Below are 16768 nucleotides of genomic sequence, written 5' to 3'. Positions count from 1 at the left end.
CTGCATACCTGTATACACACATACGCAATGATACATAATTTGAATAGGGTTATTCATAACATCATTGTACAACCTGTTTTCCTCCTTAGCAATATACCTCTTGAATATATTTCACTGTCAATAAATAATGTTTAAGTTGTTTCTTGGTTTTACCATTTTTTAACCAACCCCTAATTAGTGGGCAAATTATTATTACATCTAGTTTTTCAGTATTTCATACAAATGTGTAAGTGACCCATTTGCCCTTCATAATTGCTTGAGTCTGATGATTTCCCTATGATACATTTCTAAAAGTTGATTTTCTGTGTCAAAGAGTCTATTCTTGTTTTAAAAGCATAGTTCAGTGTATTACTGATAAAACTAGATATTTTCATTATTTTTAGTATTTACTTACTAGTTGTGAGAAATTGTATCTAATTGTTTTAATTTGTGTCGCTTTGATTCAAAATGCATTTGATTATTTCTTCATATATTTATTAGTAGATTTCTTTGAAATATCTTTCTTTAGAATTTTTTTATGAAATACAATTTTTAAAATAAAAATATAACAGTCATTACTGATGATACTACCTAAAATAACCAACTTTAACATTTTAATTTTATCCTTCCAAAGTATGTTTCTATACTTTTTAATATGTAAAAATTCACCAAATGTGCATATAGTTACAAAGAGTGGGGTCATATTATATATATTGACAAATAAAATGACATCCACTTATCAATAAATCCAGTATTTTCTTCTTTAAATTTAAGTTCAATGTTGTCTTACTGTAATCTTTTCAAACTTAAATATTTTTAAACTTTTTAGCAGAGTTTTCTAAATGTTTAAATACTCATTTTATAGTATCATCAAATAATCATAGTACTCCATTTTGTCCATGTACATAGTTTATCCATACACACTATTAATTGGGCAGAATTCCAAAGTTGTGATGTTGTTTATTAACAATACTTTGATGTACATCCTGATTATAGTTCATATCTGTTCAGGATTATCCTGAGGATAGGTTTCTAGAATTAAAAGTGCTGAACCAAAATGTGTGCAAATATATGAGCATTTTGATGTACAAATCACCTGGTTCTTTTCTATATGGTTTGTGATTGATTCTTGATTCTTACTCTGAGTGGTAATATGTAAAGTAGCCTATTTGTCCATACTATCACACCAGCCAAGAGAATGGGCAGTTTTTTAAAAGTCAGTTTTTGCAGTTTTCTTTTTGTTTAATTCTAAAAGATCATTAAAAAAATCGTTATTTTCTGAAATCATCAATCTCGACAGTTCCACTAAGACTGTCACATGGCCTCAATAGCACGTTCTGAAAAAGAGCCCAATATGTCAGACTGAGTTTCATATGCAAATAAAGCCACAGTATTAAAACCATAGACATTCAGAAGCACAATATGTCCCAGAGATGTTCCTAGATGTGTTTATTTAGGAGTCCAAATCCTCCTCATGGCTTTATACATTATGCCCCTGTTTGCATTGCCCATTTTTCTATTAGACTCTGTCATGGATTCACTTGTTTATGAATCTAAGTATTAAAAAAAAAATGTGTCCTGCATGAAAATGATGTTGTTCTTCAGAACACAGTTCATTAGAAACAAAAGAAATAAGAAACAAAAGAAAATTTTACAGCTAGCATCTAGTTGAGTTAAATCTGTAACAGTGACTATGACGACACAGTTCTGAAAATGTGATGAAAAAGCAAAACATGGGTAAATATTGAAGTAGTGCTTTTTAATGCTCCTTCTCTGATCTTCAGAAAAATTAGTCAACATTCTGCAGCAAAGCATCATTTTTATGACGAAGTTATCAACCCAGGAGACACAACAAATGATAATATATTTACTGTCTCAAGGAGTGTTGCTCTGCATCCTGAGGCTGTTCTTCATGACCTTCTGCTACTCTGTGAGCTTTTAACTTACTCCTTGAAAGTATGTTCCTTGCAGGCATTGTCCTTGTTACAATCACCTTATCAAGGAATTGTTTCCAGTTTTACTATAAAGTATTAGGCAAAAAGGCCTTTATTTGAAATATTAAATTTCCGGTAGTTCTGTCTGGTTTTAATCTCTGTGCCATTATCCCATTTTTAAACAAGTGTATCCTTGTTCCTAATACTAGTTTTGATTTCTAGGATACGTGAGGGAATGATTTCTCTTATAGGAACTTGGAAGATTCATCAAATCTAGATTATCTGCTCTTTGGAGAATATGTAGGGTTAACTTTCAGAGCGTCATTTGCGCTCTTACTTTGTCAAGACCACAGGGCCCAGAAGACCATTTCTTGAACCTTAGTAGAAGGAAGATGTTGTGTCAGATGCTCTTTAGTGTTTGTGAAAAAGAAATGCAACAGGCTCTTTGTATTTCTGTTTCATTCTTAGAAGATTCTTAAAGCCACACAAACCAAATGTGTTCATTCATTACCAAAAAAAAGACTCTTAGCGTTCTTCAGTATTCATCCTTGGAACTCTTCAAAAATCCAAGGGTGTCCTGACTTCCTTTTGAGAAGCTGTAATTTGTATCTGCATTTTTAGAATAATTTAGAAATCTTCAACTTAATCTCCCATAATAAGCCTTGTTTGGTACAATAATTTTATAATTTACCTAACAATATGAGGTATGGTTACAAAGCAATAGGACTGCTGTTCTGTTTCTTAAACAAACGAGTGAATGTTGTCATACTAAGTTGTCTTGGGAATTTGTTCTTATGAAGGAATACTGCTGTTGCACAAATGGTTTGGAAATTCTTATTTTGAAATTATCTTTAAAACTAGATTGTTTGAATGATGCCATCACTTAAAATTGTTTAACTGTATAGTAGTTTGGGAAACAGACTTGATTGAGATAAAAATCTTTGGTCTCAGTAAGCTTATAGTTAGTTAATAAATAAGTACATTGTATATTTTACCTAAAAACAGCATTATTCAGCTTATTTATTTGATTTAGCATGCTATGATTGTGGTTATTTAAAAAAAAAAAGGAGTTCTGCATTTAAAACAATGTGCCAAGGCATTCTTTTTGGATAAACCCATTCTGGTTAATCTGCTCTAAAAAGCTAATCACATTAGTTTAGTCGCACTTAACACATTTTACCTAGCATCACTCCAATTCAGAAATTAGCATTCAGTGTCTCCCTGCATTAAACCTTTCCCAATTGCTCCTTTGGAAGTTCTTGCCTTTAGTTAGAGGCTGATTGCACTAAGGAATCATGAGAGGCATTTGATTCAGTAACACTGAATGGATGTAGCATGTCTTCTGCTCTCATTTTTAAAACATTCTGTAGTCAACAGGCAGGGTAGAATAGTAGAATAGTAATCATATCACCTAATTTTGTATTTTAAATTTCTTAAACTGGATTTCTTAAACATCTGAACAATTGAGGGAAATTCTTAGCCTTAACCTTAAAACAATTTATCAGACATTTTTCCTGTGCTACTTCTGATACTGTCTAAGTGTACCATGGGTTTCCCATCCTTTATGGGCTCAATAGGATGCCTGAAAGGAAAGGGTCAACTAAGATAATAATATACACTTCTTGTGTTTCTTTTTCATAAAAATATTGGGTAGGAAATCAGAATATCTTTCAATATTTGTTTTTAGTTATTTCTCCTCACTTCTCATTACTGAGTTATGCAGAAATTCCAAGCGTTGACACTTTCCATTTTACAGTATTTTTTATGTGTAACCTTTGGAAAATTCCACTGTACATTTATGGGATATTGAGATTGAAAAAGGTATAGTGCTTTAGTATTATTATGAAAACAGTTCAATCTTGCAGACCTCCTGAAAATCTCTTAGGCACACCCAGAAATACTTAAATGACACTTACAGATTCTTTATCAGAAAAAAATACCTCAACAACTAAATAAATATTTAAGTAGTTAATAAATAATATAAAATTATGTAATGTAACATATTTTGCAGAAAGGCCTTAAAAGCATAACTGCAGCTGTTTCCAAAAAACTAAAAATCATCTTGAAAGGCCCTGGATTTTATTTGGGATGGTTATGATTGGAGCATTAGCTTTGCAAATTTAAACCACCAGAGAATTTTTGTTGTTGAGGGAAGCAAACAAAACAGAATTCCCTGTCTTTGCTTTCCCAACATGTGAATTTCAAAGTATAATTATGGCATATTTCCAATTTTTTTCTGAACTAATTTTTTATTTTATTTTATTTTAACAGAACCATAGTATTTCTCAGGAAAACTGTCTGCCATTGAATAGTTTTTATATGTGCATGCATGCATCTATGAATATGAACATTCTTATATTCATATGTGAAGTAGATGGGATCCAAAATTACAACATAATAGTGCTCAATTTTCTCTACACAATCAAGTTAAAGAATATACAGATTTTTACTAATTTATATGTAGCAGCACATAAAGTGAGTCCAGTTTTCAAGCCCCCAGATTCATTTTAGGGACATAATTACCACATAAACTGATTTGAGAAATTCAAGAAAACCAGTTGATTTGTTCTTGGTTATGTTCTTCATTATCAGAATTTTTTTTTAAATTTCTGTTCTGAAGATGCATACTAAGTCATTACCGCTTGGATTTTTATATTGGATGAGAAGGTTCTACTTTTTGTCACATTGCCCTATGGCCAGTTAACATCTGTTTAATTTTTATAAGATAAAACCAAATAAAAAGTTATCAGAGGCACTGTGTATTAAGTAATAGGAGAAAGAAATCTTATGTTACATATTATTTTTTATTGTTTAGCTCTGTGATTCTGTCAGGTTGATGCAAAAATATTCTATTACAGCTTTGTCTTATCTAATTTCATTTGCAAAAGAAAAAAAATAGTTAATTCAAGTGCTTAAAAGCCATGTGGTTAAGTATGCCTGTGCAGGATAATCTCATTCTAAAAACATAAATAATAGAAAACGTGAGCCTTTGTTCTGTAGGACTCTCAAGGACTAAAAACTATGCATATCTGAAACTGGTGTGATACAAAAAAAAGCAATTATATTTTTTGATAAGTAATGCATGTCATATGTCATTTACACATGAATGAAAACATAAGTAAATATGTAATCAGTGGCCTTCTTGTAGTAATGTGTTTTAAGCTCTGAATCAAAATAAATAACATCAATCACAAATTTATGCCCTACTCTCTTAGGATCAATATGAATATGCCTTATGTGCTTCACAAAGTAAAGCTACATATTTAAAAATTGGAGAACTACAAAAGATTTAGTAATTTCAGTTGTCAATGTTGCATCCAAATTTAATTAGGGATATAGTAGTTTCTAGCCACCCATTTCAGAGAGATGGGTAGGACAAATATTTTAACAAGTGAAAATAATCTATCCAGATTTATGTGAAGACAAACCACCACTATAATTCTGGAGTGGAACATAGGAGTGAAAGATTGTGTGCAATTGTATAACACAGTCTCTAGCAGGAAACTATTTACTCTAAAATGCATCATTCATTCATTCACTCAACAAACATTCAGTGCCTACAGTATACTAGGCACTGCTCTAAGACCTGAGGACCCAGAGATAAATAAATTGCCCTATATTTCAAGCAGTTATTTACTAAACATATACATACAAGAGAACCATTGCCATCATGTCTAGTCAGATTTGTCTCAGCTGGTATTTATGAGATTTTCAATGTGTCATTTCATCTCTATTTTTCAGTCCTCAGTATCAAACAAATCAAGTTTACTTGAGTTTTGTACTTTTTTGAGGGTTAATTAATAGAAAAAATCTAATATTATTTATATTTGTATTATTTTTATTGCTAATTTGTAGTATTCCTGCCATATTAAAAAGATTTTTCTGACTAATAAATTTGCTTCTTTGGAAATTTGGCAAAAAATTCAGACTTCCTGAATGAATTTCCCTAACCTTAAAAACAATTATGAATTCAGTCTATATAAAACACAAAATTAAACATTTTGAACCTCACTAAGGCTTGAAAAGGGCTGCACGCCTCATAGGATCTATCTTTAGCCTTATCCCTAGATTTTTACATTGTATTTGTTGATGACAAACATTATACATCAGATGACCTAATTTCTATATTGTATTATTTGAGTGCAAAAAACAACAGAAAAGTTGCTTACACATAATTCAATACCTAAATAGCCATAGATTTAGTTAGAATTCAAAGTAAAGGCTGTCCTATATTTTAAGAAATTGTTAAGTTTTTCACATACTGTTGAGAAATTTCAAAAGTTCAAGGGATAGTTTTTTGCAAACCTAAGAGATCATCTGTCTGTGATCTCTTGTGGCAATTAACATCTGCTGGAACAATTCTCTCAGTGGCTTTTAGGTTTGAACTACCGGGGATTAGAACAGATGCTTCCCCTGGGAGTCTCCTTGGACTGCCTCCACCTTATTGTCTCCTGTTGCCTACAGTGGGTGAGGTTTAGTCTCTGACAATAGATAGATGATAAATCCTCGAGTCAAATGATTTATCTCTATAGTTCCCCTTCTAACCTGAGAAGCCAATATTTGCCTCCAGGTTAAACACTCAATTACTTAGGTTTTACTAAGATAAACTCTCCAAAGTCCTTTGTCACTCTAGGTATGACCTGACAGAGCTCAGGAGCAGCCAGTGTGAACTGTAGACCAGCAAAGCTTTCCTAAATCAGCAGGGAGAGATTTGTATATATAACTAGAGAAAAATTTGGGTAGGTATAAGATATTATCCTTCAATGTCCAGAGATTTCAGCAATTAACACTCTTTTTCTTTAGAACAAGGCTTGAAACCCCCCAACCCATAGCGAATGAGCTGACTCCAGTTAAGCGCCTGAAAAAGTCAGGCTTTTAGCCAAATGTCTCATTTGAACTGTCTGAATTCATTAAGCTTAGAGAACTGAATAGCAGGATCTTTCGAGAACAGGTTTACTGTGCGCTTCCTACTCTAATTGCTGTCTCTGGGCAAAGTGAAATAGGTTTTGGACTACTTCAATTTATCCTACATTAGCGTTTAGCATTTATGTAATTCCTCTGCCCAGAGAAGCCCTAATATTTTTACTTGTACCATCTTCTTCTTCTCCTTTAACTTTTCTGAAGAACTCTATAGAAGTAAACCTAGACATGATACCTAATAGATATGCAGTTTAGTCCAAAGTTAGGATAATCTTCAATAAGGGTCCAAAGTAATGAACATTGAAAATGTCCAGCATCCTTGATATTCATGTCAGGTTAAGATAGGAATTTGAAAGTTGAAAGAGCTAAGGTTCATAAATCAGCACAGCTGTTAGATAAAATTTAACATAAATTCAAGTTTTATATTCCCCAGGATCCTCCTTTTATGAATGAGAAGATATCTGCACAGAGAGGTTAAGAAACTTGGCTGAAATTAAATAGAAGGCAAAACTTAAATCAGAAACCAAGACTCCCGATTTTAACTGAATTTAAGAATCCCAATGGAACAAGTGACCATAATCCCCTTGTACTCTTAATCACTGAGCTATACATAAGTGACACATCAGCCCTGGGAGAAGCTGGCTCTAGGTTTGGCACTGCAAATATGGGGAACAAGCATTAACTTCTGATCTGTTATGTTTGGACTGGCAGTCCCTCTGCAATTGAGGTTTTAGACACACTCCATATGCTGTGATTCTGGGCTTGCTCCAGGCATTGGAAACTTTTCTCAAGTTCATAAATATCTTGGGAACTTACATGTGGACATAGAGACCACCTTAAATAAATGCTTCATTTCAAAATATGTTATATATTGTAGAAGACATACCTTCATAAATTATTTTTATACTAACTAGCATGCTTTACAATACTCTGAATACCTAGTAGCATGTTGCCAACCAAACTTCAAATTGTCAACTGATTTCAAAGTTTTAGTTCATTAATAATAGTTGCATTAGGAAGGTTTTGCTGTGGCCAGAAAAGACTATGCCAAATTATGACACTGTTTTCCCTCATCAAATGCAAATTTTTGGATAGACCACTGAAGGATGTGTTTGACAGTAACTTGAAAAGCATCTGCAATTTTAAAATGGTCCATATATATATATATATATATATATTTCTTTGTTAGAGAGAGACATTAATCCTTTATTCCTACTAAAATGATTTTAGTAAGAAATAAGTTGTGACTGTAAGAGCAATCTATGGCCACAAAAACATAAATATTATTGGCATAATGAGATATTGGATGCCAGTCCTGGAGGGCTGTATATATATATATATACACTGAGAAAATAATTTCTGAAGCCAAAAAAGAACAGAAAAAAGTAAAGCAATATGAGCCTGAATTTCTTGAGGTGGTAGAAAGGAGAGAAAGACAAATTTTTGTGGTCCAGTCAGGAACAGAAGTATGAATAAATTCTTCAATGGATTACTTGTAGAAAATTTAGTGAGTCAGACTCTTGCATATTCAATTTATTTTATTTTGATAGTCTCAGATCTGCAGATGCTCAGCTTGAAGGCAGAGAGCCTTATCGTAAAGTGTGACTAAATTAAAATTTATGGGCCCCAGCTTCTTCTTTCACCCATATTTCAGAACCAGATCAGGCCCTCCAGGACTGGCATCCAATATCTCATTATGCCAATAATATTTATGTTTTTGTGGCCATAGATTGCTCTTACAGTCACAACTTATTTCTTACTAAAATCATTTTAGTAGGAATAAAGGATTAATGTCTCTCTCTAACAAAGAAATTGGTGATTAATGTAAGTTTCACTAACAATAGGAAGTTATCCCCTTATTGAAAAAGAAAAACAAAGGAAAAAGTAAAATAAAACATTAAAAATTGAGGGAAAAATCTCAAAAGAATGTTGTTATATTTACCAAAACCCAGGTATCAGAAGCTTAGCTCTGATGAAATTGGCTCTTACTTTTCTAGTCTAGAACAAGAATAAAATATCCAAGGTAAGTGTGTGAATGGTGGGGGGAAAAAATTCTACTAAGTTTGCATAAAATCCCAGAAAAACCCAGGAGCTCGTTTGAATTATTGTTCCTTGCTGACCAAGGTTTGTCACACACCATATAAAACAGCAGCTCTCCAGTGAGGATGATTCTGCTTCCCAAGGGATATATCATTGTCTGGAGACATTTCTGGCTTCACAACTGGTGGATGCTAATGTTCCCTGGTGGACACAGGCCAGGGCTGTCAGTAAACATCCTGCAGTGCCCAGCACAGCCTCCATGACAAGGAATTAATCCGGTCTAAATCTTAATAGTGCTACTGTAGAAACACCTTATTTTAAAATTATCCAACATTTATTAAGAATGTGCACAGAATGGGAGTGGGGATCAAGCATCTCTGTCAATTGCTTGTAATTTCTCCTAACCGTACTGGACTGTAAGTTGCATGAGGAAATAGAAAATGCACTGACATTTGTGAGAAAATATGCAACAAATTAGGCTTCTGCCATCAGGCCTCTTAGAATATTGAATTGGAGGTTATCACCAACATAAGGCAGCAAAGTGTATGCCTTTTATTCCTGTTAAAATTTTATTCTCATTAGCTTCTGACATAAAACTTGAAGTATATAATTTCCTCCGCCCTCCCCATCCCAATGCTCTAAATTTTAAGCATGGCCACTTTATTTTTGGTATTTTGATTTTATTTTATTAAGACATCAGTAGAGTAAACTAATAAATAGTTGTATCCACCTAGCAGGGAAATTAGTTATATATTTTACTTAGCCTCATCCTCAAAAAGAATGGAGTAATATTCATGCTCATAGGTTAAAATTATTTATTAAATTATTGGTGATATTTTTAAGTTGGTATATAACCTAACATTAATATTGAAACAGTTGATATGGGATGCACATTGCTTATGGAACCAAATGAAAATCTTTATAGCATTCTTCAAATTCTAAAATAGTTAATCCACACAACATCCTATATTTTCATAATTTTGTAGATACTGTAAAAAAATGATGCCTGGCGAGTCTAATATTTACTATTATTATGAAATTAACGGCATTATTGAATAGCATTAAGGAAAAAGGTCATCATAAAATACAATATTTTTAAAACTGTCATCATGCTATATATTGGCTTATTATTAGTATTTACATATATTCTGAAAAACTAAAGACAACATATTTTCTTAAAATGAGCTGTATTTAAATGCTCCAAAATTGTCAGGTATCTTCAGTAAAATTTACTACTCTAAGTCCATAAAACAACTAGTCATATTCTCTCTGAAAAAATCTACATATTCCTGTAGGAAACAGATGTTGTAAACAAGAGAGGTTGACAATCAAACTCCTGCTTTAAACTGTGGGAATGCAGGGATGAAAGAGGAGGGCACTTGCTCCTCTGAATATCCTTGTCTAAGTCAGGGTAATTACACAATCGAAGGATCACAGCAGATGGAGTGACCATCCTGGCCTACAAGATTCCCAACTATTCCACCAACAGGTTCTCATTGGACCAGGACATTCAACTGAGAAGTTTGCTAGTTATAGAAGGCAGGGAGGGAAAAATATCCCAAGAAAAAAAAAGAGTAGCATGTATTTAGGAGAAAGGGAATTCAATTCAAGTCAGTGAGCATTCATTGAATGCCTGCTCTGCACATTTTCCAAGATAACACCTAAGAAAGAATTGCTTTCTGCATTGAGTAAAGGCTCATGTGGCCTATGTTCATTATTTTAAGGCTTTATAACCAGATGTTCATAGGCTTACGAGTTCGAATTATAGTTTCGAGACACTAATTCTATTTATGGCCAATGACAGGATAAGAACTACTACTTTAATTTATTTTACCAGTATTGAATATAAAGAATTTGCGACTACAATGTCTAATACAAAGAGTTTGTGATAATACATACATTCACCCTTCCTCAAACACTATGATTTTGCTAGCTTGGAATCTCTTCTGTAGTTTAGTTTCAAATTAAGTGGGTACATTGTTGCCTTACTTTCTTTCATTTAAAGCCAGATTGACTTGATATTGTTTATCAGTCATGGAAAAGGAAACAAGTCTATAAAATTCTTCTTACTCTGATTTATTTTCTGCAACAGTAGCAACAATTGCTACTGGCCCCAGTTATTCATTTACAATGAGTTGTATGGGTATCATATAGGAAAATATGAATTAAGAGTTCTTTAATTTAAATAAATATACTTACTTTTAAGCATATGAACTCACTAAATAAACAGTGATCTGGAATTGAGCCCAGCCATTAAGAAAAAGACCTAGTTCACAAAAAATTGATCAGTGGAAACTGCTGGATAACTTAAGGGAACATTGAACTTTGCAAACTGATTTGATTGTTGAGCTGACTGAATGTCACTTATTTACACTTCGTGTCTCCATAATAATATGTTAAGAAATAAAATGAGAAAAACAATCAAATTGTCCCCCTACCTCATGTTTTCCCATAAGGGCAGGAACTCAAGCTCTGATATAGTTAGGAGCCAGAGGAAAACTTAGGTTAAAAACCGAAATGGCAAGCAAGTTAAAAAGCTAGCAAATTTTCCAAAGCTAGCAAATAGTACAGAAAGAGTTTTGTCCTTGCCCAGGTGACTATAGTGAAATGTGGCCAATATACTTTCCCAAAGTAACACAGTGAAGTAAGAGCCATAATTGGTTAAGAACTAGTGCAAACTTAAAAATAGTGCAAAAATTATTGGATCAGCCTTTGAGCTTCAGGAATTGTTACAATGAAAAGTTTGAAGTTATCATTCTAATGATAATGTGTGTGTGTGTGTGTGTGTTTGACAAGGTGCAGAAATTACAAAAAAGTATTAGCAAAAGAGCAGAATTCAAAATTATGTTTTCATTAAAATAGTTTACCATACATTTTTCAAACATTTTCCTTTTGGTGTGGGTCTTAAACAGCATTTTGGGTTTTAAACAGCATTTTGATAAGATTTACACAGTAAAAGCAAAGGGAGGGCACTTGACTGGAAAATCATTCTGGGAATCATTTGCTTGAACATATAACCATGCTGTACATTCGACAACACACTACAGGGATCTCTTCAAGAGCATTTATGTCTGAGTCCAAAACAGCACATGAAAAGATTCTCCATCCAGGCTTAAACACCAGTTGGCTATCTCCTTCCTAAAATATGATAACTTTCCAAAACATCACTATTTTAAGAAATTATATTAAAATATTCTCAATGATCTTCTCTCTGAAAAATAGTGAACAATCACTTAAGATGAGACAACTGTGGGCTGTTTCATTTTAACCCTGGTTGAAGTAAAACACAATAAATAGACTTCTTGTTCACGACTGTCATCAAACCTGCTGTTTTTGATCATGTCTGTATTTTAAGTTAGAGACCTTGGTAAGACGGCATGTATCTGGGCCTTATATTTCTAAACAGCTGCAAAGTTTTCATGATGGAAAATACTTTCTTTTTTAGTGCCATTTTTATACTTTAAGTGATTTGGTTCTGGGAATAGGAAAGCAAATGGCAAAATGTCTGTAGCACAGATAACCCATCTAACTGAAATTTCAAAATGTTATCTTTCCTTTGCTCCATGAATTCAGCTTTGTTTGACTTCTGGTAATTCTCAGTTCTTTAAGGAAGAGAAAATGTGCCCAAGGATATCACTGGGCATTCTAAATAGATTTTGTTACATGTCACATGTATAATTCTGTTTGTCAAAATTAAGTGTTAGTATTTGAATCCTTAAAACCAAACGATCTCTAGGCACATGCACATTAGTTAATTTTAGAGCTTAAAATTTTTTATCATTGTTATTTTTCAGATTGAATGCATTGGCAGAGTAAAAGGCAACATTAGATCTTCTGAATTTAAATGTGAAAAAAGACCCTTTCAAATTCTGTTGTAAAAAAAAGTACAAACTATAAAGAATAGAGTGAATGAGTCACAGAGTGATAAAGAAAAGAGGAAACTTCAAAGACCTTATGCCCTCTCATCTACGTGACTGTCAAAATTGTCTATTCTGTGTTTCTGGACATGCTGTGCACGGTAGTGTGTCTCACTATCTCCCAAGGCTCTCCTTGGTCTGGCTCCCTTGTGTCCAAGTTGATTTATTTTACTTCACCTGTATAAATCGGCAACTACACTTAGGCTGGCAGCTTCTTATGAAGGCTATGCTCAGTCCCTCCTCTGTGCTCACTTCTCTACAGCCTCATGGATTCTTCAAGAGCCAGTATAAGCCCTAGCTCCTTCGAAGATCTGTTGGTGGCATCCCCTCTGAACAGCTCCCTTGTATAAAAACATCAGAGAAAAGTGTCAAGTCCACTGAGATAGTTCCAATCGTATATACCACTTTACTTTGCAGGATAATCCCTTCTCAGTATCCCTGTTATTAAATCCCAGCCAGCGTCTTCCCATCGTCTCGCATTTGTATTCCTCCACACACTTTGTAGGGTAATCACACTGGAAACTTCTTCCAGAACATACATTTTCCTTCTCTGTGCTTTGATGTATGTCATTTCCCTCAGAGTACAGGAGTGTTAAGCTAAAGTTTCTCATACCTTTTCTGTGTGGGGGAAACATGCTAAAGATTTTACTGAAATTTGTCATTTGGCCCCACAGTGATGCTATGAACCAGAACTATTACTTCCCTAAATAACAGATGAAGAAACTCAGGCATAATGAGGTTTAATATTTTACCTCCTAAGTTGCTGATCCTTTTCTCTAAAGCAACATATTGCCCTCCTTAAGCATTATTTCAAAACCAGTGAAGTGCTATGAGTTGCAATGTCAAAGTAACACATTTTGATGAAATGGCTTAAGATTTGATGATGTGAATTCTTTGGAACATCCCTCTCTCTTTTCTTGTATCAAAAACTGATCCATCTTTCCAGGCTCAATTCATATGTGACTCTTTAGTCTTTCTAGTGAGAATCTCGGCTCCGTGCCCTGCATCGCAGCAGGCTTCACTACTGCCTTCCTACTCACTGTAAGGTCTAAGACCAGCAGGGTCAGCAGAACCTGGAGCTTTTTAGGAAAAAAGGCAACACTGGAACACCTGAATCAGAATTTCCATTTTAATGGGAGCAAGCCACAGATGATTCATATGCACTATAAAGTTTGAGAAGCAAAGCACTAGATTCTTATTTCTTTCTGCATTTAGTTATTCAAAACAACTGATTATCACTCCTATTTGCCTGATATTTTCCAAACAGAGGGCTCGTATGTTATTTATATTTGTCTCACCCAGACTGACTAGAATAATACTTCCCATATGGTTGCTACTCGGCACATCTTTATTAAATGTATTTATTAAACTGAGAGCAAATTCCATGGGAGTTATACTTTCATATTGCCCATAACTCATAGAAGCAATATTCTCCTCTAGACTAAGTTCTGGGAATGTAGTTATTATATCTATCAAGTTCATATGGTTTCTACCTAGGACATGGAAGGTACTTCAGTGATTAATGATGGAGTGGGGCACTGAGTAAGTTAATCAAGACGATTGTCAATGTATTGAAGAGTGTTTGTTAAAAGTATAATTTATTTTTAATTTATTTAGTTAACAAATAACTGAGGATGTATGTGTCAAGGAATGGCATAAGTGCTTTGAAAATATTAACTTATGCACATTCTGAACTAAGGTTGCCTGATCAAGCATAAATCTGTGCTAAATCAATATTGATTGATTTGAGATGCCTCATTCAATTCTAATGAATGACGTAGCACATCTACTTCAGGTTGTGTTGTTCCAGATGAATAATTAATGTGCCGTAGCAGATATAAAACATCAGCAGTTAAGCAGTTTTCCATTTTTTTTTCCTTTCATCAAATTGATTGGAAATAAATATTGCAGAAAATGGTGTGCCTCTCACTTCTGCTTGATATTAAATTAGAATATTAAGATATGTCACCAGAATCTCGTGTTCTGTTTCAGAAGAGAAATACTCTGACAAATTCAGTCAGATTTCAGATTATACTATTTATTATATCTTTCATGCATTGATCATGTATGTCCATGTGATTTAACATTCCCAGGGAGGAAAGATCCCAATCCGATGGACATCACCGGAAGCTATAGCATACCGCAAATTCACGTCAGCCAGTGATGTGTGGAGTTATGGGATTGTTCTCTGGGAGGTGATGTCCTATGGAGAGAGACCATACTGGGAGATGTCCAATCAGGATGTAAGTATTTGTAGTCTATGAGTTATGGGTTCAGATTAAGAGATCAAGCTGTGCAAGGAAGTGGAGCATAATGAAACCAGGTGGCTCCCAGTTTGTGACATTGAAATAGAGTACTTAGAAGAAATGAAATAGTTTCTAAGTCTTGCAAAGATATTAATTACAACTTTACATTTTTCCCTCAAGCAGAGGTTTAGAAATAAGAAAACGAAGATTTCTATAACAAGAACATAATAAAATAAGCAATCAATGAGATAATCAATAGATACCAAAGACTGAAGTATTTTTGTTACAAAATTGTTTCTATATAACATTAGTAAGCCGCATGTCTGCCATCTTTTGTAGATGTAACAAATGCATCTATGCCAACATTTTGTTAACTTAAATATAGTGTTTCCCAAAGTCAGACAAAACAACCAATCTCTGGCATGTTGTTTATCATAATGTATTAAACTTGCACATGAGTTTACTTATGCAAACTGAAGTTTCTGGATGGAAAAATAATCTTTAGCTTTCTATAATAACTGTGATCTGATTTTTCAAAAGGATTTTTGTTTTCGCATGTCATGTTTTGCTAATGCTTAGTACAAAGATGCTGTTAGCATACGGGATCAGAACTCAGAGATTTTTCTTTATGCTTAGCCAGAAACTGTGAGCATGATCTCAAAGATACATAAGTAGGAAAGCTGAGATGCTTTTAGTTATTTCCTACTCACCACATATAAGATTGCTTTTAATGTATTTGGATATAAAAACCTTTCTGTACTTTGTCAAACAAGCTGTTTTTATAATGTTGCTGGGAAAATCAGACTCACTTTTCCACATCTCTATTTTCCAAATTCTCTCTGTCAGAGAATCTCAAAGTGTGGTCTCTGGCCCAGTAGCTTTAGCATGGCCTAGGAATTAGTAGAAATGCAGATTGTCAGGCCTCTCCCTATACATATGTAATCAGAGGATATTGTTCTGTATATTAATAGCCCTCCAGATGATTCTGATATAAACTTTGAAAGTCACTGTTTATGACATTTAAAAATACTAATGAAGTAATAATTACTTAATTGTGCAACACATAGGATTTTACCAAAGGAACCTACGTTTTAGAAGGTAGTATTTGAACTCTGGTATAACTGGTGTATATTGGTATATATTGTTTTTTTCTGCATTTATATATGAAAAAGATTCCACAGAACTCTGGATTACCAAATAATAATTTCTTAAAACTCATTTAACTTCCTGTACCATAGAACATTTCTTGTTATTGATTTGAAAACTATCTTTACAAATTTTTTCTTTTCTAAATTCGCTTTCTTTTCATCTTCCTTTATATAACATTTTCTCACATAAATAATTGCTTATTTGTTTGATAAGCTGTTATCCTTTTAAGCAGTTTAAAATTAGAACAATTTCACTTAACTTTAAAATATTCATATTACTGTGCCCTGCCCGTGAAAAAATAAAAGAAGTCCCACCTCTTACATTCCTGGAAACTTTGCTTCTCACACAGGTAATTAAAGCTGTGGATGAGGGCTATCGACTGCCACCCCCCATGGACTGCCCAGCTGCGTTGTATCAGCTAATGCTGGACTGCTGGCAGAAAGACAGAAACAACAGACCCAAGTTTGAGCAGATTGTCAGCATTCTGGACAAGCTTATCCGGAACCCAGGCAGTCTGAAGATCATCACCAGTGCAGCAGCAAGGTGACACACTGGGTTTTGCATTCTGCATTCTCTGAAATGA

General features: G+C 33.8%; 1 protein-coding gene and 1 long non-coding RNA gene across 6 annotated transcripts in view; one reads left to right on the top strand and one right to left on the bottom strand.

Moving 5' to 3' along the window:
• The window catches only part of LOC140848418 (uncharacterized), a 209720-nt gene that overhangs the window by 16793 nt on the left and 176159 nt on the right, over window positions 1-16768 (bottom strand). The gene's annotated exons all lie outside the window — the stretch shown is intronic.
• The window catches only part of EPHA3 (EPH receptor A3), a 371224-nt gene that overhangs the window by 332643 nt on the left and 21813 nt on the right, over window positions 1-16768 (top strand). For all 5 annotated transcript variants that reach the window (XM_073231799.1, XM_037001725.2, XM_037001723.2 and 2 more), the window contains 2 exons: window positions 14884-15033; window positions 16535-16728. In XM_073231799.1, coding sequence (XP_073087900.1) covers window positions 14884-15033; window positions 16535-16728 — 344 coding nt within the window. The remainder of the gene's footprint in view (window positions 1-14883; window positions 15034-16534; window positions 16729-16768) is intronic.

The sequence above is a fragment of the Manis javanica genome, chromosome 3 (genome assembly GCF_040802235.1).
Source record: "Manis javanica isolate MJ-LG chromosome 3, MJ_LKY, whole genome shotgun sequence".
NCBI classification, from domain to species: Eukaryota; Metazoa; Chordata; class Mammalia; order Pholidota; family Manidae; genus Manis; species Manis javanica.
This window is presented reverse-complemented; position numbering and strand designations above follow the sequence as displayed.